The sequence below is a fragment of the Pan paniscus genome, chromosome 14 (genome assembly GCF_029289425.2).
Source record: "Pan paniscus chromosome 14, NHGRI_mPanPan1-v2.0_pri, whole genome shotgun sequence".
Lineage (NCBI taxonomy): Eukaryota > Metazoa > Chordata > Mammalia > Primates > Hominidae > Pan > Pan paniscus.
The window spans coordinates 109,693,855-109,718,169 of NC_073263.2; the positions used below are offsets into that span (position 1 = coordinate 109,693,855).

The window sequence follows — 24,315 nt, forward strand, 5'->3', positions numbered from 1 at the left end:
AGTCCCAGTTATTCGGGAGGCTGAGCCAGGAGAGTGGTGTGAACCCGGGAGGCGGAAGTTGCAGTGAGCTGAGATTGCGCCACTGCACTCCAGCCTGGGCAACAGAGGGAGGCTCTGTCTCAAAAAAATTTTTTACTGACACCAAAAAATCTATGTGATACAACTATTATGAATTGTTTTAAAAAGAATAGAACATAAGAAATTATTTTAATAGTACATTAAATATTTTATTTAAAGTAAGAAGTATAACAAAATCACATACATTTGTTCCACGGTTTGAATAAAATTTCCAATAACTTTCAAATAATGCACACATAGTATCTCATGGATCAAATTCCGTACATTTCAATATGGTCATGAGATACGCTGTATTCCAAAATTTAGTATATAAATCCATACATAATATATACTATATACATTGACTTTAAATAATCTAACTATAAAAGTCATTTTTAAAAGTCAAAGCAACTTATTTCTAATGAAAGTTACAACATGCATGCCATATTGACACCTATTCAATAGATAAAATCTAGGAAAATCTTTTTTGTGAATAGTATTTATACTGGAATGCAAATTCACATAAAAATACTTCCTTTAAAGCATGTTCTATTTCACGCAAGAAATTAAATGTGAGCTACTTTTAAAATTGCAAGCTTTATTTTTAATCAAACCAATTCAATTTTAAGTTTTTAGATCATTGTCTCATACAACTTCCTCTAATTTAGCTAAAACCATCATTGACAGGGTTTTATTGTTACATTTGGCCTTAACCTTAAAAAACAAATTTGTTTACATTTCATATTTAAAAGGGACATTTTAAACCCTGAGTAAAAAGACATATTTTTACAAGTCCAGCTGTAATAATTCTACCCTATTTTCTTGCAATGCTTTTATTAGATAAAAACTATTGTTAAGGTTTTGACTTTTTAGAATATACTATTTAGAAGGTTAATGCTTTTTCATGACTTTAAAAGTTTCTAAATGTATTTTATTAGTATCTAAGTAAAAATTCTAGATTTCTATATGGATATCGTAAAAACACCTCTTCTTTAGACTGTTTAATTATTTCACCTTGATCATAAAAAATCATTGAATACTACACTCTTAAGATAATTTTTCTTTCTTGGCTTTGGGCTATTGTCTTTTCAACCTTAAAAGTTAAAATTATTGTTTTCCTATATGTAATGATACTTTTTAGGCATAGATTTTTAAGATACAAAAATAAAATGTAGTTTAGTATTTTATCATTTCCACCTGCTGCAATGAGTCTGCCAGATCAGAGGCTTTCCTCACTAGGAAACCTAGCTTTAAATCAAATACTGGTTTTCTTCTTGTAATTCACACTTGTCTATTGAATCAGTTACCCAACTTTCTTTTAGGATTTTAAACTTTCTCTTAAAAGTTCTTCTAAAAGCTTTAAAATCTGCAACACGACTATGATCTTCCCCAATGATTACATGAGACACTCCCTCAGCTAAACAAGACACTACTTTTGCTCCATGAAACCGAAGCTCCAAGGCTTTAATAGCTAACCTTGTCCCCTCATTTTTGGTACTCAGGTCATTAATAACAGCATACGAGTCCAAATAAACGGTGTGGCGTCGAAACATACTGAGAGGAGAGCAATCCCAGGAATACCGATATTCTAAATCAGCAATCAGAGAAGCCATTTCTTCAGGAGTCTGCTCGTTAGAATTTTTAATTCCTGAGAATACTTCCTTCAGTTGGTTCAAGTCTGTATCAATGAAATAACTATCACCATAGCAATCATATTCACGGGCAAAATGTTCTTTGGTTGATGGGCACATATGAATCATAAAGCGAGGCTGCCATGGTACAAAGCTTTTGGTCTTAAAACATTCTAAAAGCCATGCAGGCTTGACGACATCATGTTTATTTGACGAAATTATGTTTTTCACTCTGATGTTCTTAGACCCTGCAATTACACAGTACGTGTCTGGGCCTGGATTTTGTACTATATAACCACCAAATTCTGCAATTCTGTTCTCCAGGTCAGGCTTTGGCTGGCTATCTGTTCCACTCATAACACAAAACTCTACATCTTCAAATATATTAGAAATTTTGTTAACGTTAGTAAGGTTAGGTGCTTTTAAGTGCTCAATAATTCCAATAACTTTCTTCATCTTTGGGGCAGCTTTCCGCCTTTTTTCTTGTGGTTCATCATCACCACCTATATAAAGGTGTTTAGATGCGAGCTTACCAGATGCCTTCCCCCTAAGTTGTTCTAGGTCGTCCAGGGTCATGCACTCATGCCACTCCTTGTCATCTCTTATCTTTTCAATTCGTGGAAAACGCAAGGTGCAGCCAGTTTTATACATATCACTGGGTACGATCTCTGCTGCCTTAATCTGAACAATGACAGAATTACAAGGTTCAATGTACACTTCTGGCTTCTCTGTTCCACATAAAATGCTGCTTGGTGGAGCTTTTCTATGAAACGGCTTCCAATACTTGGCCAATTTCAAACCCAGATCATACAGTTCTTTCATGGTGCAGCCAGAGCCAACACGAGAGAGAGTATGAAACACAGACGGCTTCTCACCAGGAGGGGGCTTCTCTGCTACTGCACACAGAAAATGAGACATCATTCCACCCCGTGATCCTTTCCCCCAATATCCTCCAACGATTAAAATGTCCAATTCATCCATTAGTCCACTGACATACTCTGGTTTAATTTTTAACCACCCTTCACCTCTTTTGTCTGGCTTGTAGATGGATAGAGGTTGTTTTACCATAATTCCCTCTTCTCTTTTATCTATTGCTTCATTCAATGCATCAATTACTTCATTCTTAGTATGAGCTTGTGTTTTCTGCACTATTTCTATTCTACCTGGAATTGGTGTAAAAATACTACTAAGAATCTCATACCTCTTTCTCAGAGTCTCATGCCCTAGCTTTTTATTATTAACCATCAATACATCAAAAACACAATAACAAGTTTGCAGATCAGAATCCTCTACCATTCTTTTAATATCAAACTTAGTTCCCTTTTGCATGAAAGTTTGTGTATTAGGATTATAGGCCATCATCTCACCATCAAGAATACAGATTTGTATATCTGCTTTGAATGCATTATGAATGAATGGGGTAAGAGAACCTTCGGTAGAAGAAGCACCAAACTGATCAGTGTAGTTATATCCATTTCGAGAGAAGAATTTATATACATCTCCATCTTTGTGCATTTGCATACGTTCGCCATCTAGCTTGGTTTCTATGTAGAAACTCTGATGTTTCATATCCTTCTCAATGTGCTCAATATTTGCAATAGCAGCTAGCATTGGTTTAAAGGCAGAAAATAAAGTGATAGAAATATCACTGAGTCCTACAGAAGGATCATGCAGTTGCCTACAGACTTTTTCCAGATCCGTAGTGACATTATGCAACTCAGCAGCATCATTATGAAAAACAGAAAAGATAGTTTGCTGACTAACACCAAGCTTTAAATCCTTTATGATCATCCGTATAAGCCACTTTTGCTCAAGTGCTGAACTCTGAGTTATAAGTTGAAGAAGGCTCTTTTTTATTAGGTCTTTTCTTTTAGCAGAATTATTGCTGGCAATTGAGTCTAAAAGGTCGTTTACTTGCTGTATGGTTAAACTTCCTTTCTGTAAACATCTTGGCTTCAACACAAAATATGCAATCATTGCAAAGTCTCCAGCATCTCCATGAGTTCCAGTGGGTGTTCTGTAGTTTAAAAGTTTGAGGGCATCTTTTCCGTCTCTAGGTAAATTAAGCAACTCAATATAAAGCTTAGCAAGCATAGTTTCTTTAATTCCATAGGCCATTCTCTCTCTTTCTAGCTGAGGAAGAATTAGTCTCATTGCTGGATAAAAAGAGTCTGTGACATCTTTGTGGTTCTTATGAAGAGCATCATGAAATTTTCTCCAAGAATCTAAAAATTCCCTGAAGTGTCTGATTTTTTCTGCACGTCCTTTACTTTTCTGTATTCGTTCTAAAGTTGAACACAAATCTGCAAAAGGAACGTGAGATGCAACAGTTTGTGAAGTTTGTGAGGCAGCCATCAAAGCGGTGACGAATCTTCTCGTTTAACTAGTAAAGCAAAAAGAGAATAACTTTAAGTAAAAGATAAGATTCAACTAAATATTTAATGGAAAGATCTTACAAAGATCACTGAGATCATAATAAATGTTTATTAATGTTTACTAAAAAAAAGATCAATGCTCTAAATGATATATCTTTTCAACCTCTACATTTAATAACTATTTTGCTCCAACCCTAATTTGAAGTTATTATGAAAAGTATCATCAGCTATATAGCTGTATTTCCTGTATTTATAATACAGAAATCATTTTAATTTTCTCTTTAAATTCCAGTTATTCTATATATTAATTATTTAGCACATAATACAAACAAATATTGCTAATAATGGTGACAAAAAAAACTCATCAGGCTTAATTCACTTCACTTCTGAGCTTCTGAGGGAAGGCCTTTCATGTATGTCTCTTCTTTCCCTGTCAGACTACCACATAGCACCAGAAATGAACTTGATCTTCGAACAGATATTTTTAACAAATCACTCATTTGCTGAATTGAAATTTGACTTCCTAGAAATCCTAATCATAGGCAGGGCCCTTGACCAAAAAACAAAACAAAGGAAAAAACAGGTACCCTCTTCTTCCAGCCAAACAAAGCCTACGTCTATGTTTCCTTTCACTTCTTCACTGCTAGCTACGCCAAATCACACCAGCATTCGATTCCAACTCAAAATGCCCTACCCATAAAATCCTCACTTTATCTATTTTACCATAGTTACTTACTGTCTTATAAGTATAAATTTATTAGTATGCTGCTTTTTTCATATTTCCATGCCAGTTATTCCCTGAGTATTTAATGACTACATATTAGATGTGCTACATACACTGTGCTAGGGGAAAATACTGCATGTTTCTGCTTTAAAAGAAAATATATTCTGTAAAAAAAAAAAGAAAAAAAAGAAAAGAAAAAAAGGGGGGGAGTGTAGTGGAAACTGAGTATAATAAAATGCCAAGTGCTTTAACAAAATAAAACAAACGTAAAATGTCCTGAGGGGAGAGCTTTTCCCTAAAGTATCTGCTAAAGTCAGAGAAGAAATAATGGGTACCTTGCTAAGCTAGGGCAAGAATATTTCCTAAAATTTCACAAGTGTAAATTTCTTTAGTTTTAAATATTCATACAAGTTCTACTGGAAGATAAATATATTAGAGTAATTTTAATATGGTTTAAACTACGTAATGTTAAATAACTTTTCCAAAAAAAGATTTCAAGTAAAATGTATGGTCCATGAATAGAAACTATGTTTTATCCTGTGGTTTCAGACCCCTCCTGGCACACCACCATGTATCCCAGGCAGTGGAGTCGGAGAAGTTTTGCTAGGAGTGGGGAGATCTATTACAGTGCAGAAAACATGTGACTCCCCATCTTCCAATTCGCAAACAAATGAGCAACACACACATGCACAAGGCTACATTATCTAGTATCCAGTAAAATAAATCAAATGGCTAATGACAATACTACATTTACTATACTGTCAGTCTCTAGAGGCCAGGAATTGTGCTGTAATTTGTGCTCTAGTGGCAGACATGTAGGAGGTTTGCTGAATGAATTACTGAACACCTAGAGTTGACTCCTGGATAAGCACACTAGGGAAAGCTATGGTCTGGTTACATACCACACACTCCCACACGCACGCACGCAGACACACAGTGGGTGAGATTCAGTTTGGTTAAAAATATTCAGTAGCTCTGACTGCCCTGGCAATGGTTTACAACAGCCATTTGGTGGCCTATAGAGAAAAAAGCTGCACTTCTCAGTCTAATTTCTGACAAAGGAAACCCAGCTTCTACTGAGTGGGTTAGATCGAGGGATAAACGCATGACAGACCACTTTCCTGAAACTTTTATCTTTGAATATACTGTTGTTTCCTCTCTCTGAATCTGGTTTGCATAACTGACTGTAACACCTGGTTATGTATGTTCACTTCCCTATCTCCCAAAATGTGCTCCCTCAAGGGAGTACAACACGGTACACAATGCTATATCTACAATTTCTATATAAACTATGTAAAATAAAGTAGGTTAACTAATATTTCTTTAATATTCAAATATTGGTATATAGTTTCTACAGATATATCTATAGATTCTACATGGTCTCAAAGTTGAAGTTGCGCTCAACAAATCCCAGGCAAGGACTTAAATTACTTTATAATGACAAAATGTAGGTAATGGTGTGGATACACATGTATCCTAAAATGGCTACGCATATAACAAGGATTCCAAAATTGCCATAAACTAGGCGTAAGTATTTTTGCTTATTACAACGGCATAAAAAGTCAAAGATTAGGACTTCCATTCATTTTTACATGCTAATTTTATTTTTTGGATTCTGAGGATTTTAGCTGATTCATTCCATTTGCAGTAAGACAAATGAGGAGGTTCCTGGTTAGGGCTCAGGTTTTAGACTCTAATAAATCTGAGTTCAAATGTGGATGGTAACATTTAACAGCTGTGTGATACTGGGCAATTACTTAATTTCTCCAAGCTTCAGTTTCCTAAAGTATAAAATGGGGTTAAAAACTATGTAGAAATTAGAATGAAGATAAAAATCAGATAATCTACAAAATGTGCTTTAAAAAGTAGTAAGTCTTGATAATTTTAATACTATAATGCTTGCTGATCCAAGCAACATTTAAAATATAAGTATTGCAAAATATTAACGAGATAAAAAGGTGGGAAGAAGCTTCACTCTTTAACAATAAGCAAAGCTTTCAGGAGAATGAATGCAAGCAATTAGTACACAATAACGATTCATCATTCATTCAGTTCTGACTAAATTGTCCTGAAGTGACACATGAAAATAAACCGGCAGGTTTTATTCAGTGACTATGGAAGGTGATTAAGTGCTATGCTATTGCACTTAAAAAAGAGAGAGGAAAAAAAGGAGTAAGTGACTAATGCAACTGAAGTATCCTTCATGCAACCCTTGACAAGCTGTGTTTCCCTAGGAAACAAAGGGTTTACAGTTGCCTATCTTCCACAGCACTTAGTGACAATTTGGGACAATCTCAGCAGAAAGAAATGAGCAGACAAAGACGCTGGAAGGGCTTTGGGATCCCAAAAGTTAATGAAAGACCAAGTGTAAGAAGAGAAATAAAGTAATTCCCTCCAAGTCTAAAGTCTCTCCCGCTCCAATGCCCCCTGTACCCTCTCGGAAAATGGGAAATCCCGAAGGAGTCTACATCATTCCTCTGCCCGTTCCCCCTACTCTCCCCCAACCCTTCACGGATTCCCAGTGAATACCTGGCCTCGGGCAAGCTCCGTTACCTCTGTGAACCAGAGAATCCCAGCTGTAAAATGAGATCTTGATGGTTTCCTGCGGGGTTGCCATGAGAAAGAATCAACATGTACGCAGGTAAAGCAGGCAACACAGTTCCAGGGAGTCAAAAACGGGACAATCGTCCCACGACCTGGGGCTTGGGTCTAGATGAAGAGCACAGCATCAGGAGGCCAGGCTTCTAACGCGGCGCAGTCTACAGCGCTGTGAACTCGGCAACTCCCATCACCTGCCGCTGCACAAACACCCTGCTTGCCGCCCCCATAGACCGACCCCCGCCTGACGCCCCCCAGACCCCCCGCCTGACGCCCCTCAGGCCCCTCGCCTGACGTCCCAGACACCCCCACGACCGGATCCCCCAGACCCCCAATCTGACGCCCCACTTCCCCTACTTGAGTCCCCACACATTCCCCGCCTGACGACCCCCCGACCCCCGCCTGACGTCCCAGACACCACCCATCTGATCCCCCAGACCCCGAATCTGACGCCCCACACCCCCCACTTGACTCCCCACACACCCCACACCTGCCACCCCACGTAAACCCCGCCTGACACCTCACAGACCCTAACCTGACGCCCCACAGACCTCCCCCGTCTCCTGCCGCCACACACACCCCAAACCCCGCCCCGAACACCCCCCACCTGCCGCCCCACAGATTCCCCCGTCTGACGCCCCACAGACCCCCATCGTGACGCCCTACAGACCCCAACCTGACGTCCCACAGATACCCCGCCTGACGCCCCACAGACCTTCCCCCGGTCTGTTGCCCCACAGACTTCTCGCCGCCTGCTGGACCACACCTTCCACTTGACTCCCCCCACACCGTCAATCTGCCACCCCCCACCCCCCCGCCCCCACCTCCCAACCCCCCACCGCCCCGCCCCCACCTCCCAACCTCCCACCCCCCCGCCCCTACCTCCCAACCCCCCCCAACCTCCCAACCCCCGCCACCTGCCACCCCACACCCTTCCCACCTGACGTCAAGCCTGAAGCTCAGCCGCTAAGCCGGAAGCTGGCGCCAGAAGATGCCGGTTCCGCCAGCTGCTCGCCGCGCAGGCGCAGGGGAGACCCGGGGCCTTGCAGTCACCGGGCTCAAGCACGCCGGCGCAGCCAGGCTCGCGATGGGAGGTGGGGGGCCGGCAGCCCCGTGGGGCTGCGGAGGCGGGACCTGGAGGATCCTGGTTAGGGTCTTGAGTACACACGGCTCCTATTGGCCTCGGCAGCAGATGCTCTCTGCAAGCAGTTGATCCACACGCCAGTGGATTTTGTCTCGAGGGAGACCTAAGATCACTTTGTGCTCTGGCTAGTGATAGCCTCTAATTCTTGTTCTCTGTACGTAAAACAGTGGTAACTATATTGATTTCGCTGGTTGTGAAAACTCCCAAGAGAGAACAGGGCATCCTACCAACTCAAAACGTTGGTTGTTTCATTTAAACTTTAAAAAAATAGGCTTTTGCAAACTATATAGAGCTGTTTTTTTTTTTTTAAATGATGTTTGCTACTGTGGTCTCAGTTCTCTTAATACAGAAATAATACATAACAATACATAACTTACAATATAGAAATAAACCGTTGCATGACCAGAAATCAACTATGGACTCTTCTAGTATCTGTTTAAGGTTTAAAAATAAAGTTATTTAACAAACCTTTATTGAGCACCTATTATTATATAGTAATGGTGCTAGATATTCAGGGTGGAGAGATTATAAACAACCCCAGTTTTTGTGTTCCAGGAGCTGTTGGTTTCCACCGAATTTTTGCTGTGGTCAGTCCTCTTTCGCCATGGAGAAGTGAGAAGTTATTCATAAAGAGGGGTGGAAACAACTTTTAGAACTATTTTATTTTAGCATAAAATATTGCTTTACAATAAAATAAATTTTGCTGCAGTGGGCCCTGATAAAACATATTAGAGCTGTTAAGTGCCCTTAGAGGTTGTGTAATGTATAAAAACCTCCTTTCTCAAAACTGACACATTTCATTCAGTGCTAGTTTGTAGTGGAGGTTCCGTCTAGCCCAAGAACATTCAGTTATTTACTTCGTATGTCTAATTGACCTAAGATGCCTGAATATCTAAAATCATCTGTGATGTTGTAAAGTCTCATGATATTGTTTTGTGAGTATCTGCTCTTCAATTTAGTTATCAATTTATTTTGGAGGAAAAATGAATAGTGTTAAGGTAGAGGAGCCTCCACTTGCCCATCTTAGGAGAGGGTACCTATCCGTGTACATTTGTAGCTTGTTCAACCTCTACTGAGCTCCTACAATGTCAGAAGCTGGACTTTGTATTAGTTACATGAGAAGAACCACGAATTATGAAACCAGGCAAACTCCAAATTGATTCAAAGCCCAGTCTCCATTTCATCATGGTATTTTAGTTGCTTGGTTCAAAGACAATCAAGGGTTTTTTTCACTAAGTATCTTCTAGAGTTGCCATGATTATTAATTTATTTATGTAAATGGTCTACTTTATATATGCTTGGCACTTATTCCGTGATCAACATTAGGAAGCTATGATTCAAGAACCCAGCTTTGACCTGGAGCTCTCCATCTGGTAGCAAGACACATATGTTCAATAACAACAACACCACAGGCCGGGCCGGTGGCTAATGCCTGTAATCCCAGCACTTTAAGAGGCTGAGGTGCGCGGATCACTTGAGGTCAGGAGTTTGACACCAGCCTGGCCAACATGGTGAACCCCCGTCTCTACTAAAAAATACAAAAATTAGGCCGGGCCTGGTGGCTCACGCCTGTAATCCCAGCACTTTGGGAGGCCGAGGTGGGCGGATCACCAGAGGTGGGGAGTTTGAGACCAGCCTGGCCAAGATGGTGAAATCCCGTCTCTACTGAAGAAAAATACAAAATTAGCCAGGCGTGGTGGCGCATGCCTGTAATCCCAGCTACTCCGGAGGCTGAGGCAGGAGAATCGCCTTGAACCCGGGAGGCGGGAGGTTGCGGTGGGCCGAGATCTTGCCATTGCACTCCAGCCTGGGAAACAAGAGCGAAACTCCGTCTCAAAACAGCAACAAAACAAAAACAAAAAGTAGCGGGGCGTGGTGGCGGGCACCTGTAATCCCAGCGACTTCAGAGGCTGAGGCGAGAGAATCGCTTGAACCAGGGAGGCGGAGGTTGCAGTGAGCCGAGATCACGCCATTGCACTCCAGCCTGGGCGACAAGAGCGACGCTCCGTCTCAAAAGGAAAAAAAAAAAAAAACCCACAAATTTATGAAATATCCTCTGTATATATAAAATAGGGGACATAGAATTAGGAAAGCCCAAGGGAGGGGAGGCACACATCTGTAAACAAGTGTGTACACTTCAGTGCACAGGGGGGTTGACAGTGAAGCTAATGAAGCCCAAGTTTTAAGGGCCCATTTTTGTGAACACTTCCAAGGCCTTGAGAGGGGCCCTAACGAGGTGTTCCCATGGTCGTGTACCTCGGTAAAATTTGCAAAAATAAGACAATTTTACATTATTTTTCTTTAAAAGGGCTCTCCAAATGGCACAAGGTTCAGGCCTCACAAAACCTGCATTCGCCCTTGACAGACCACTCTGGTAGAGGTAAAAGGAGAAAAATAGTTATGGAAGCGCTTTAAATCGTGGACCTCATTGCGACACCCTTAACAACCCTATCAGGCAGAACAAATTGCTCCGCAAACCTGCGGCTTGCAGAGCGATGGTGGACTCCCGAGCTCATCGGGTCCGGCGCCTCTTCACCACGGAGGCCTCGGGTACGGAACTGGAGTGAGTCCTGGTGCTCGGAGGAGGGTGGAAGGCCAAGATCCCCAGGTCCTGGAGCAGGGAGCCGGGCCCACGCCGCCGAGGTATCTTTTCCGTCCGGGCCACCGTCGCGGGGGCTCACTAGCAGCGGCTTCTGCGCATGCTCGGAAGAGCGGGCAGGGTTCCCACTCCGGGAGCGGAGACGGAGAACAGGTTATGTGGGAGCCGGCGGGGGCATTTGCCGGCGACACCCGAGCGGGGGCCGGAAGTGGGGCTACAGCTCGAAGCAGGAGCTCCGGGCTAGACCGTGGCGACGGCAGCGGCCCCTGGGCTGGAGGAGGATGATGAGGAGCGACGGAAGCGACGCGGGGGTACGCTGCTGCGCGGCGCCCGGTTTCGTGCCCGCGGCCGACTGCGCAGCCTGTCCGCGAGTCTGAGTAAGTGCGGCTCGGGGACCCCGAGCCCGCGGGGCCCGAGCGCCGGTCCGCTCCTTCTAGGAGGGTCGCGGGGAGCCGCCGGCTCCTCCAAGCGGGCGCGAAACCCTCCCGGGAGGCCGTGGGGGGAGCCCCGGGGCTAGTGCGGCTTCCCCTGGGGGTCGTGCGGGGGCCGAGCGCCGGGGGTTGTGGAGGACCAGCCCGGGGCGCCGTGTCTGTCCGGGCTGCAGCCCTGCCGGCCGCCCCGACTCCGCTCACCACTCACCAGGGGCAGCAAACTGAAGCCCCATACCTGTTTTGGAAACTAAGGTGCGCGCATTGCCAGAGGCTCGCCGGGTGTCGTTTTGTAATTGGAACCTAAAACGTATCTTAGTGTTCTATGTCAATTGTATTTCCAGTAATGTGTACAAACCTACGATCCCTAAAATCCAACCCTCCGCTCCCCCACCCTCCCACACAGACATGAAAAGTAAAATAGAATAATTCCAGCTACTAGGTTGGAGAGAGGGAGAGCCCCGATCTAATCACGTCAGTAACAGGTTTAGACCTGTGAATATCATGGCAGGAAGTTCTGGGGTATTCAGGAAACATCAAAAAAGCACCCCATACAATCGAAGTCAATTTTGCTGTAGATTTTAGTCAACATTTAAGTAAAATGAATTACTAGTATTGCTACCCAAGGTATCGAAACCAAAAAAAAGTCCGTCCCCATTTAACAACTCTTATTTATGTTTACTATGTGATAGTAACTGGATGGAAAGAGATGAGTATATTGGCTTTGTGTGTTGATATTGGATTTTTCACTGATCTCTTTTGACGGGAGGGGGTTCGTGGATCAATACTTATTTGTATGCATGCTTAGGGAAATCACTCGTCTTTGACTAAAATATCAAATTGTATTTTACTGTGTAAGATTTCTTGATTGCCCATTTAGTGTTAATGTCATGATATCCTACCTAAGACATCAGCTGCTCAATTAAATAATCGTTAATAGAGGCCCACTAGGCATCAGGCACTGCTGCGTACAGAAAATGTAGAGTTGAATAGGACGAGGTCTCTGTCATCGAGGAACTCACAGCCTGTGTAAGCAGGTTAATTACGCTGTAATAGTAACTTCTGCCACGTAAGTTTGCACAAACTACAGAATATGGAATGGGTGGCAGGAGGGAATAGGGGTCCAAAGAAAGCTTTCTAGAGGATCTACTACCTGAGTTTGGTTTTAACAGAGAAAGAGTGCATTGCTCTGATTACTTCCTGTGTTCAGATACGGTACCTCTAGGGAATCATATCCATTATTTGATCTAGGACTAATAGGGCTTCTAGTTGTCCTTACTTTCACATACTCTGCTGTAGTACATAATTAAGTAATTTAAATTTTGTCTCATAGAAGTAGCTGCACTTAACACACTATTACATTTTATCTCCACAGTAGTTGAATTTAATCTTTCATCCTCCTTTTACATATGAGGAAATATATATTTAGAGAGGCTAAGTGAGTTGGCAAAAGCTACCTATCTCTTAACTGACCGTGACCCAAAACACTGTCTCCTTTCCATTGCACCACACTGCCTCCCACTGACAGTTAACTTGGAATGATGAAAGCAGGCCAGGTACCTACAGGTAGCCCTTGGCACACTGCCCTCTTCTTGGGCACATCAAAGACCTCTTGGCATGTGGATAAGAGGGTTTACTAACCAAATTGCCCTGGGCTAACAATATAACTTAGTGATAGGTGCAGGAAACTGTTGGATCTAACATTTTCCCATGATCTCTTCTCATAACTTATCTCAGGGGAATCTATTTCTGTTTCTCTGTTTAATGTATTACCCAGATTCTGAAATCTTTCTAATCCTTGTTTAGTTGCCCCAGGAAAGTCTTAAGACCTTTAAATAGCCTTTTTTCGTGTAGACTTAAAAGATGCTCTAGTTCTTCTAAGTAAGATATTTTTCCTCAAATGACAGATTTTATAATACATTATTATATTTTATGTTTCTGTTTCACATGGTGTGAACTCCTACAACAGTATATTCTGCTGAAATCCCTTGCAAAGATGTAGTATTTCCAGTACATGGACTACATGCATTTATGAGCTAGCCTGAGAATCTAGATACTTCTAGTAAGGCTTCTAGTTGTACTTACTTTCACATACTCAATGTTATATAACACTGGTTTTATACAAAACAAATATTCTAAGTTTCATCCATCTAGTTTATAGGTAAAGTTTTAGAACATTGCCCATTTATGAATTGGAAACTTTGTGAATTTCATTATCAGTCTAACATCACTACAGTTTTAGGCTAGTGGATTTGTTTTAAACATTTCAGATATTTATAATCTCAGAACAAATTGTGGTTGGCTTCCATAGTAACAATAATCTCTCATTTTACTTCTGCCAGAGTTGACTCTATTTGCCAAGATTTTCAAGCATGAAAAACCTACTAAGTTGCTGCCTGGTATAATTTTTGAGCTATCTGCTCATACAGATTTAAATCCTAGTTAAAGATGCTGTCTGAACCATCCAGTTATTATCCAGCATCTCCATAGGCAGTTACTGTTCATTTGTCCCATAGGACTATTAATACACACTTTTTCATTATTGATGACATGTGGGTAACCATTAGGGAAATAGATAATTCATTCTGTGGTGTCTCCAACACCTTGATAGCAGCTATTTGTGTTTCCATTTCAGCTGTGCAGCTGGCATGGTTTCTTAACTTCCCAATGCTTAACAGAAGAGGAGAGAGATTGATATAAGAATACTGAATCTGAGTTCCACATTACTTCACATGTGATTGGAAGCTGTGATTCACCCAGAGTAATTAATGAGCCCATGGGGTGTGGGGTCCTCATTCTCTGCTGGGATGTGGATGTCGGCATTGACACATGAACTCCCACTTTTTACAGTCTTCACTTGAACCTGCACATTTTTTTTAATGTATGAACAGTTTTTATTTTTAAACAAGCTGTTCCCAAAATTATCAATTTAGGATGGACTTAAAGATCTTTAAAGAAATAATAGTGCCTTTATGACTTAGGACTTTTTAATTGTATTTGAAATTGTTTAGCCTTTTGCCAAATTGTTTTTCGGAAATTCATTGTAATTCACTATGGGTAATGCACTTTTTTGTATTTTTAAAAGACCATTTGCTGGTGGCAGAATCCGTAGCTCGATATGCAATATGCAAAACAATGTACACTTTTTTTTTTTTGAGACGTAGTCTCACTGTGTCACCCAGGTTGGAGTGCAGTGGCATGATCTCAGCTCCCTGCAACCTCGACTCCTGGGTTCAAGTGATTCTCATGCCTCAGTCTCCCTAGTAGCTGGGATTACAGGCACGCGCCACCATGCCCGGCTAATTTTTTGTAATTTTTAGTAGAGACGGTGTTTTACCATGTTGCCCGGACTAGTCTCAAACTCCTGAGCTCAGGCAATCCACCTGTCTTGGCTTCCTAAAGCGCTAGGATTACACGCATGAGCCACCACGCCTGGCCCAATGTACACTTTTTAATTAAAAATAATTAGAATAACTAGAATTTAATTTGTAGGGTAGTTCTGACCTTCATTAAGATACAATTTTTATTGTAAAATGTTACCTATGATATAATAGATTTGTCTAATTTATTCTCCTACTAACCTTACGGCAATAATTACAATGTATTTACTCCTATACTTTTGAGTTTCAGTTCTTGATATATATGTTTTTATTTATTTTTAATTTTTGGAGAAAATATTACTGGGTAAAAACCTTAAATATATTTATATATGTTATAATGCAGAAAGGATTTAAATAAATGTAATATATCTTTCTTAATTTGAAGAAGGCAAGTCTCTGGGGCATAAGGCAGTACAGTTATATGGTTAAATAGTATGGAACCATGGTTCTCAAGCTTTTTGGTCTCAGACCCCTTTACATTTTAGAAATGTAAAGATCCCAAAGATTTTTTTGTATGTATGTGGATTATATAGATATTTATTGTGTTAGAAATTAAAACTGGAAGTTTATAAAGTGTATAAATTAAAATGGGAAAACTGGAAGTTTATAAAGTGTATAAATTAAAATTGGAAAACGAAGTTTTAATTCATTTAAAAATAGCAGTAGTAAGTTCATTACATACTCACATAAATAAAATTTTATATAAAACAATTGTAATTACAAAAAATAGAGGTGTGGGATTATATTTTTGTAATTATCTTTAATGTCTGCCTCATAGAAGACAGGCAGATTATTAGACTCTTAAAGTGAAACATGAAGAAAGTCAGGCTCACACAAATTTGTAGTTGTAAAGGGAAGAGTACTGTAGTAGAGAATTGTGGATACTCGTTGGTACGACTCCATCACCCAACAGGAGGCACTTCCTTAAAGGTCAGTTGTATTGTGCCATCTGAAACCTACATCAGAGAAATTGTTGTCTCTTGTTACATCAAAATCTGTTGGTTTGTAGTGAATTTTTTACTCACGTTTGCTTGATTTTGTGACACCATTCATTGGTCATTTGGAATATATTGGTTTATGGAGTTATGCAGATTTTTCCAAATGGTGACACGTTTAATATTAATAGATTACCACAGTGCCATCAAAAAGGTCCCATAAGTGTCTAGGAGCTATTGGCAACCTCATTCATTTTCTAGTAAGTATCTGCCAAACCTCTAAGTCTGAACAACCATAGTTTGTCAGTTGTCTTTTTAAATAAAAATGTTGTTACCTGAACAAAGCAGCTAGTTCAGCTCACAATTCAAATGTATTTCAATACACAGCACAAAATGCTTTATGTGCACTTCCAATGTTGTCACACATTTGTCACACAATGTGTTAAAAAGATGTGTACTTGTTAGTTGAGATAAAATAATTTTTACTGCTTCTTCTTTGACATTCTTAAGTAAAACTGGATTATTCCCTCATTTACCGTGAGCTCATGGTGATAAAGAATACAGTGACTCCAACACGTGAGGCCACTACCTTGATTCTTATAAAGGCACCAGCAATTTTACCCATCATTGCTTATGCATCATTAGTGCAAATGTCAAACAGTGAAAAAAGCAAATGATATTTTAGTATTATTATGAGCATAATATTGATCTTGTGGACCCCATTAGAGGGTCTTAGGGACCCTCAGGTTTCTGACCACCTTTTGAGAACCACTGGCATAGAAAGATCTCAGATTTAATGGAGCCCTCAAAGTTCATCCAGTTTAACAGCTCTAAATTCCTCTATGCTGTCCTTGCCAAGTATTTATTTAGATTATGCTGAATACTTGCAGTTTCTGTGAATAATCGTGCTAAATGAATAAAAATAAGTGTCACAGACAGCTGTTTGATGGAAAGTAATAGAGATTCTTAATCCTGGAGTTACGTTTTGTCCTGCTTTTAAAACATTGCATAAGTTTCCACTTGGTTTCTCTAAGTAATCAACCTTGATGAAATCCAGAGACTACTAAAATTATGTTGTGAAGGAAAGATACAGCTAAGGTTTTGATTTTCCTTTGCTATATGTAATGACAATTGTCATCTTTCTTTGATTTTTCTTTGTCTGCTCTATAATTAAATGAACTTATGTTAGATATGTAGTTATTTATATCCATATCTGTCTCCCGAGTACCTCAAGAGTTGCTTGAACGTTTCTGAGTAGATCACAAGCTACTTGAGAGCAAGGACTGTATAGTATACTAGGATGCATTGGAATCTGATGACCATCTCTTCCGGAAGAGGCTGGGAAATCAACTGTAGGCCTGCTTCAGTGGTCCACGCTGGGTTTCACAGCTCCCCTGGGAGCCTGCAGTGATATTCTGAGGACTCATACCATTCGTAGTGGGCATGACTTCAATATTGATCTCTTTTTCTAAAGCATCAGTTTATAACAGTTATTTAAATGAAATATTTTTCCTTAAAAATGGAACCATTCGTGATCCTATATGAACACAGGAGATGATTAGTAGACATCAGAGAAGCATGGCCATCACTCATGCCCTTAGCTGACTTACCATTCAGCTAACACTTAGCCAGCAAGGTGGTCTGAGAGCTTTACAGTTCTAGATGGCTCTTATTTTTAGTCTCAAATTGTTTATTGTATACCCGTCATGGACTTAAATTTAGAGACAGTAAGTAGGGAGCACTAGAGGTGACTACAACAAGCCAATTAGGACCATAAATCCTCAAGATGAGCACCATATATTAAATTGCATCAGATGATCAAACTACTTATGTAGTATAGCAGGATGTCACTAATACTGCAAAACCATTCTTGTAAAAGGAAAACAGTCATATCTAATTTATACAGTACATGATAATAAAGATTAGTCATGCTTTCAGTAGATTATTTTTTGAGACACTCACTAATATCAATGTGACACCTCAAACCACTTCATTTAGAAAGCACAAAAGTTGTTTCTAAGGTTGATTTTTTTTCATTCAAATACAAGACTGGTACAAGTTATAATAAACTGTAATACTTAAATCTTAGCTACATATCCTGGGTTTTTAAAAAATGTATTTGTTTACACATCATGCTTTTTTTGTGTATAATTAGCATAAAGTCTGCAAAATGTTGGGAAGGGAGCAGGATGTGTTTAGTTTTGGATAAGTTTGAAATATCAGTGAAGCATCAGGTACGTGAGGAACAGGTAAATTGAGATTGTAGATGAAAAGTAGACTTGTAGATTGGGAATAATTCATACACAGGTGTGATAATTGGAGCCATGAAAAGGAATGAAATCACTGAGGGAAAGAACATAATATCCTAAATGAGTGGAGAAGACCTTGGAAAATGCCTGCTTTTTGGGGTATAGGGCAGAGAGAAACAGCAATTTGAGTGTAGAGGAGAAGCCAATAGCAGATGACACTTTGGGGGTCTGGTGTTGCAGTGTGGATTGAGAAAAATCCACTAGATTTATTTTAAAGTGAAGTTTACATTTTATGAGAGATCATTATGAGAAGTCAGCAAGTTCTCAGATAGTAAATGGTTAAGGAGTTACTGGCAGTGGTTAAAACCACAGATTGGTGGGTTTTAGAAATGTTTGACATGTAATACCAGATCTGATAACATAGCAAACAGAAAATTGAGAAATGAGACTGTCAGGTATTCATTTAAGATGTAGACATAAGGTTAAAAATACATACAATAATGATGTAAAAGAAGACTGGAAGATGAGAAGTTATTGATTATCTACATTTCTATATTCTACATGGAACAGATCTAATTGGCTCTCCTACTCAGCAGCCCTTCTAGTTGGTATAAGTTTGAGTGTATTAAATGCATCCTTTTTCCTGATTTTTATGATGCCAAGATGTTATCAGCAAATGGATTTCACATGCAGAAGAACCCAACAAATAATACGTCTCCTCTGAAGACACATTTTATAGGTGTTTTACCACATAGGACATACTTGATTGCTTCACTCATTCTTCATGACTAGTAGCAGTGGTCTTGGGGTCAATTGGACATTGATACTCACAAGACCCAGTATACCATAGTGGACCGTACTGTGCATCAGCCTTTCTGCTTTTTTGAAAACCCAACATGTCAGTGTTAGGTATATTGTTCCAGATGATAGCTCAGGTCTAGTGGAAAATGACACAAGGGTGGGAGTGAGCACCACCCTGGCTTAGCTGCTTCGTGCTCCACAGGAAACAGTGTCTTTTTGTGACAGCATGTGAGTATAGCATCCAGGACTAAGCAAATGACAAGCCAATTACAAGTCATATTCAATTCAGAAAAGCCCCTGTTTATACTTCCCACTGGGCATGTTTAGCCCTGCTCACTGTCCTCTCAGTCCAGATGTAGCTCATCAGTAGGAGCCATTTTTACTACACTGTTGCTTAGAAACACAGCTGATATCCCACCTTTATCAGGTTTCCAGGGAAACAGTGCAGGAAGGTTAAGGAGAGGTCATTTTTTATCTGAAGAGGGAGAAAGGTTTTGTTAACCGTTTACTCACACTAATTTATTGACAAAATCAATAGAAAACATAATGCTGGCTGTAGGATCCATGCAGTCGACTTTATTAGAGGCAGTGTTTGTTTCTATTGACTGTCATAGCATCTGGGTATGAAGTTGTTTTTACATCTCAGCAGATGGTGCATGGTAATTATGCTTTGCTGATACTTTCAGCAAATTCAGTAAATTAAAAATCCTTCCTGATATTGTTCACTTGTCCTGGTTCCTTTAAGATCACCTTTGAGATGGAAATATATATCATACAGACTAGGGAACAGAGATTATTAGCAAGTGGGGTTAGGTAAAAATAAGGCAATCTGTGAGTGGAGTTCTTACTTTAAACCAGCAATATAAGAATATGTTAAGGAGAAAACACGCCCATACCCACGCACTCCGCCACCCCAGAGCAATTTTTATTAACCTGTTCTTAAAAATGACTTCCATTTGATATTACTCAAGATGAATGGACTTTTATTCCGACTTCCATAGTGCAACAACTCATTGTAAGATTATGATTGTTTATCACAAAACAGTTTAGTTAATGTGACTTTTCAGGAATGTTTTGTGGAAAACTGTAAGTTTATCCCTTATTATTCCTAGCCAGTAATAGACCCAAACAAATACGCCCATTTTTCTGATGTTGTTTTAAACATATATGCCCACTGCTCAGAATACTTTTTTTAAAATAAATTGAATAATTCGTATATGTAATTAGATTATTTTAAAAATGTTTTAGTCGTAAGTATATATAAAGTGCTGTACTAGACATTAGAGATGCAATAGTGAAAAAGAGATATACAATTCCTAGCCTTATAAATTTTAATTCAGTATTGTTTGCTAAAATTAGATGTTAGAGGCTACTAAAACGAAAATAACTTTTCAAAGTTCATTAGTTGAAAATTTAACTATGTAAATTGATATAAATGTAAATATAAGATTCAAATTTTAAAATATGCCTTATTCGTGTATTTGGAGCTATTTTATCTGGTTTTATATAATTTTTAAGTAAGAACTAATTTGAGCAGAACACAGTAAGAAAGTAGTAGAGCCAGAAATACCAGTCACAAAAGCAAATAAAGTTAACATGTCTGTAACATTTATGAATGATCTCATTATTAATCTTACTTGATACTAATGACCAGCCTCATAGGTAAGCATTTTAAAAACTCATTCTACTGAAAAGGCAATTGAGACTGGAAATAGGTGATAAATAGTTATTCAGGGAGGACGTGATACTGTAATAAAACTTTCTACCACTGGGTGGCAGTGTTGATTTCTGGGAAATCAGGAAAATGTTGGTTTATGTTCAAAAAGGTTCAGTTCATTTGAATAATAATTCAAATGTAAAAGTCTATGTTTAGTGAAATAATAGTAAAAAATCAAATTTGTTAAATCATCCAACTCATTATTTGTATAATCAATCTATAACTTCTTTATAGCAGTTTGGTCAGTGGGAAAGAAGGAAATGTAGTATTTTTAAAAGTTCAGTAAATAAGCATAAGTAGACGAATAGTACATAAGAAAATTTGTAACATATCTCACTTCTTTTGCCTTTTTAAGACAACATGTATAAACCTTTTGATAACAAAAAATTCTCTTTTAATAGTTTTTACTTTCTTTATATCAGTTACATATTTTAGTAATCTTTTTAAGAATTGTTCTCCAGTGAGTCATTTTACTTTATTTATCTCTGTTTCTCAGAGGATTTCTGTGTATTTGTTTCACACTGAACCCTCAAGTATTTATTGCCTTATCAATACATTTTAGCAATCTATTGACCCCAGGACGTGAAACTTCATTAAAGAGTATATAAAAGATACTGCCGATCTCATGACACTAGCAATATGATATTTATTTTTAATTACATATGAAAGATAAATCATTAATAATTTTCTTAAAACTAATACAATATTAGAATCTAATGTTTAAGCAAATTATTTAAGTTTAGTATTAAAACTTCGAGGTAGAGGGGGGATACTTTTATTCTTTCTTTCCCTAGTTGTTTTTTTTATTTTATTTTGTTTTGCCCAACTCCTTACCCTAGTTTCTTTAGTTTTTGCTACCGTATGTGAAAAAAATTGACAAAGTATATTAGATTGGTCTTGCTATGTTGGAATTTCTGAACTGCCTTTTCAGTACAGTTTGCCCTGGACATACGTAACCTAACAGCAGAGGTACCACGATCTCTAGAATCATGCTTGTTTGCCTCCCAGCTCTTCTACATTGAGAAGCAGATGATAGCCAGTCTACTTATGCCCCTGAGCTTCTGTTTTCTCATTAAAAAAAAAAAAAAAATGACACTATCGCATCAACTTTCTTTGGGTCAAATTCGTGAGAACATGTATATGAAGATAGCTGGCAGTAAATAAGCACTTGTTAAAAATGAGTTAATTTGAAGAATATTAGTGTTTCCTAAATATGATAGTGGAGGGATATGGTAGAAAGGAAACTGTTGAGAACAGAAAGGACAAGGGAAATTATAGCAGCTACTTTTGTGGATGGACTGTACCTATTACCATGTTTAACAATTACATGTGGCCTAGTACCATAGTTTATTATATTGTGGATTTTTAAAAGAATAGATAGATGTTGAATTATTGATATTCTCCCTCTCTCTCTCTAGGATACTTACAGAGAGCTACAATGGAAAAGTCCTGGATGCTGTGGAACTTTGTTGAAAGATGGCTAATAGCCTTGGCTTCATGGTCTTGGGCTCTCTGCCGTATTTCTCTTTTACCTTTAATAGTGACTTTTCATCTGTATGGAGGCATTATCTTACTTTTGTTAATATTCATATCAATAGCAGGTATTCTGTATAAATTCCAGGATGTATTGCTTTATTTTCCAGAACAGCCATCCTCTTCACGTCTTTATGTTCCCATGCCCACTGGCATTCCACATGAAAACATTTTCATCAGAACCAAAGATGGAATACGTCTGAATCTTATTTTGATACGATACACTGGAGACAATTCACCCTATTCCCCAACTATAATTTATTTTCATGGGAATGCAGGCAACATAGGTCACAGGTTGCCAAATGCATTACTTATGTTGGTTAACCTCAAAGTTAACCTTTTGCTGGTTGATTATCGAGGATATGGAAAAAGTGAAGGAGAAGCAAGTGAAGAAGGACTCTACTTAGATTCTGAAGCTGTGTTAGACTACGTGATGACTAGACCTGACCTTGATAAAACAAAAATTTTTCTTTTTGGCCGTTCCTTGGGTGGAGCAGTGGCTATTCATTTGGCTTCTGAAAATTCACATAGGATTTCAGCCATTATGGTGGAGAACACATTTTTAAGCATACCACATATGGCCAGCACTTTATTTTCATTCTTTCCGATGCGTTACCTTCCTTTATGGTGCTACAAAAATAAATTTTTGTCCTACAGAAAAATCTCTCAGTGCAGAATGCCTTCTCTTTTCATCTCTGGACTCTCAGATCAATTAATTCCACCAGTAATGATGAAACAACTTTATGAACTCTCCCCATCTCGGACTAAGAGATTAGCCATTTTTCCAGATGGGACTCACAATGACACATGGCAGTGCCAAGGCTATTTCACTGCACTTGAACAGTTCATCAAAGAAGTCGTAAAGAGCCATTCTCCTGAAGAAATGGCAAAAACTTCATCTAATGTAACAATTATATAATGTTTCCCTTTTTGATTATTGCATTGTATTTTAATTTGTGCAGAATGATAAAGAATGTTCCTTTTAGAAGTGTGTTATGTCTGTACCTGTCTGAAGAGTGACATTAAACTTTGAAAGGACTTCACTGCTCCTTTACGATATTCCAAATAGTTTTTTACATTGGAAAAACTGTAATTCTTGGGATTCTTTCATACATTTTCATCAAAACTTTCAGTGTGATTATGTATTCATATCTTCAGTTTAATATGTCAGTATAATAGATATTGTTCAAAAGTTTCTTGTTGCTAAAGTGGTGTAATCTGTTACACAGATGAATAGCTAGATGTGGAAAGAGATATGTAAACAAGAAACCTTTGGGTATTGTTTCTTAAGTAAATATTGGGACAATCATGGTAAGCAAACTTAGTTCTGTAACTGCATTTTTCACCTTAAAAGTTAAATGAAATGCATGATGGTATTTTATTCCTTGAATTATGCAATGCAACATTTTACATGTAAATAGCACTGGTCATATACTGATGTATATGGTTATCTGGGTTATATCTATTTTTATGTAAACTCTATTTTGTTTTTGGCAAGAAGTGAAATTGAGACTTATGTGCAGGTTGCCATTGAATTTTGCTCTGGTGAATGCTGAGATCCAGCTTTTTCTTACAAATAAATGGGACCCTGTTTTCCAATACAAATGTACCGTGTTTTTGTTAGGTACAGTCTGGATCATGGCATGTAGAAATAGAAATTTAGAATTTTACTGCAGCTTTGATGTGCATATTTGAACTTTTTAACATTTGTAACTTTGGTGGCAAAGAGAATTTTAGCTTCTATCGATTTTGTAAGTCTTCAGCTGAACCACTAATAGCAGTCATAGTGAAGATTAGCACTACTTAGAATTAAATTAGGAAGTCTTTTATCATTGCAGGATTGTACATACTACTTTATAAAAATTCTCACCTTTGATTTTAAATCCCAGTACCTAGTTATATCTAACCTATCAAAGGCAAGATATCATTTATTGGACTTCTTGAAAATAAATTACAAAATCCAACAACAACAACAACAACAAAACAATGTTCTTGGTTTTAATGTTCCAGTTGCTGTGAAATAGAACTCCTACAATCAAAAGACAGTTTTAGGAAGTCTTATTTATTGATTTTAAAAGTTTTACATGTAGGAGTGTGGGAATGAAGGAATTCTGGAGCTTTTTGACACAAAACCTATTACCACA

At 38.7% G+C, this 24,315-nt stretch overlaps 2 protein-coding genes across 19 annotated transcripts; one reads left to right on the forward strand and one right to left on the reverse strand.

The window, feature by feature from the left end:
* Positions 1-205: 205 nt before the first annotated feature.
* Positions 206-11,503, reverse strand: LIG4 (DNA ligase 4). 18 transcript variants are annotated; one of them, XM_014347492.6, is made up of 4 exons: positions 11,008-11,196; positions 8,326-8,584; positions 7,317-7,389; positions 206-4,071 (listed from the first exon to the last, which is right to left on the reverse strand). In XM_014347492.6, the coding sequence occupies exon 4, from the start codon at positions 4,041-4,043 to the stop codon at positions 1,308-1,310; it is 2,736 nt and encodes a 911-aa protein (XP_014202978.3). In that variant the 5' UTR covers positions 4,044-4,071; positions 7,317-7,389; positions 8,326-8,584; positions 11,008-11,196; the 3' UTR covers positions 206-1,307. The 18 variants fall into 18 exon arrangements, with proteins under 18 accessions (XP_014202978.3, XP_057155598.2, XP_054952963.2 ...); XM_057299615.2 differs by having other exon boundaries at positions 7,341-7,496; XM_055096988.3 differs by having other exon boundaries at positions 7,317-7,496.
* ABHD13 (abhydrolase domain containing 13) lies at positions 11,373-23,770 on the forward strand. Its single transcript, XM_003832078.5, has 2 exons — positions 11,373-11,505; positions 22,057-23,770. The coding sequence occupies exon 2, from the start codon at positions 22,077-22,079 to the stop codon at positions 23,088-23,090; it is 1,014 nt and encodes a 337-aa protein (XP_003832126.1). The 5' UTR covers positions 11,373-11,505; positions 22,057-22,076; the 3' UTR covers positions 23,091-23,770.
* Positions 23,771-24,315: the final 545 nt, after the last annotated feature.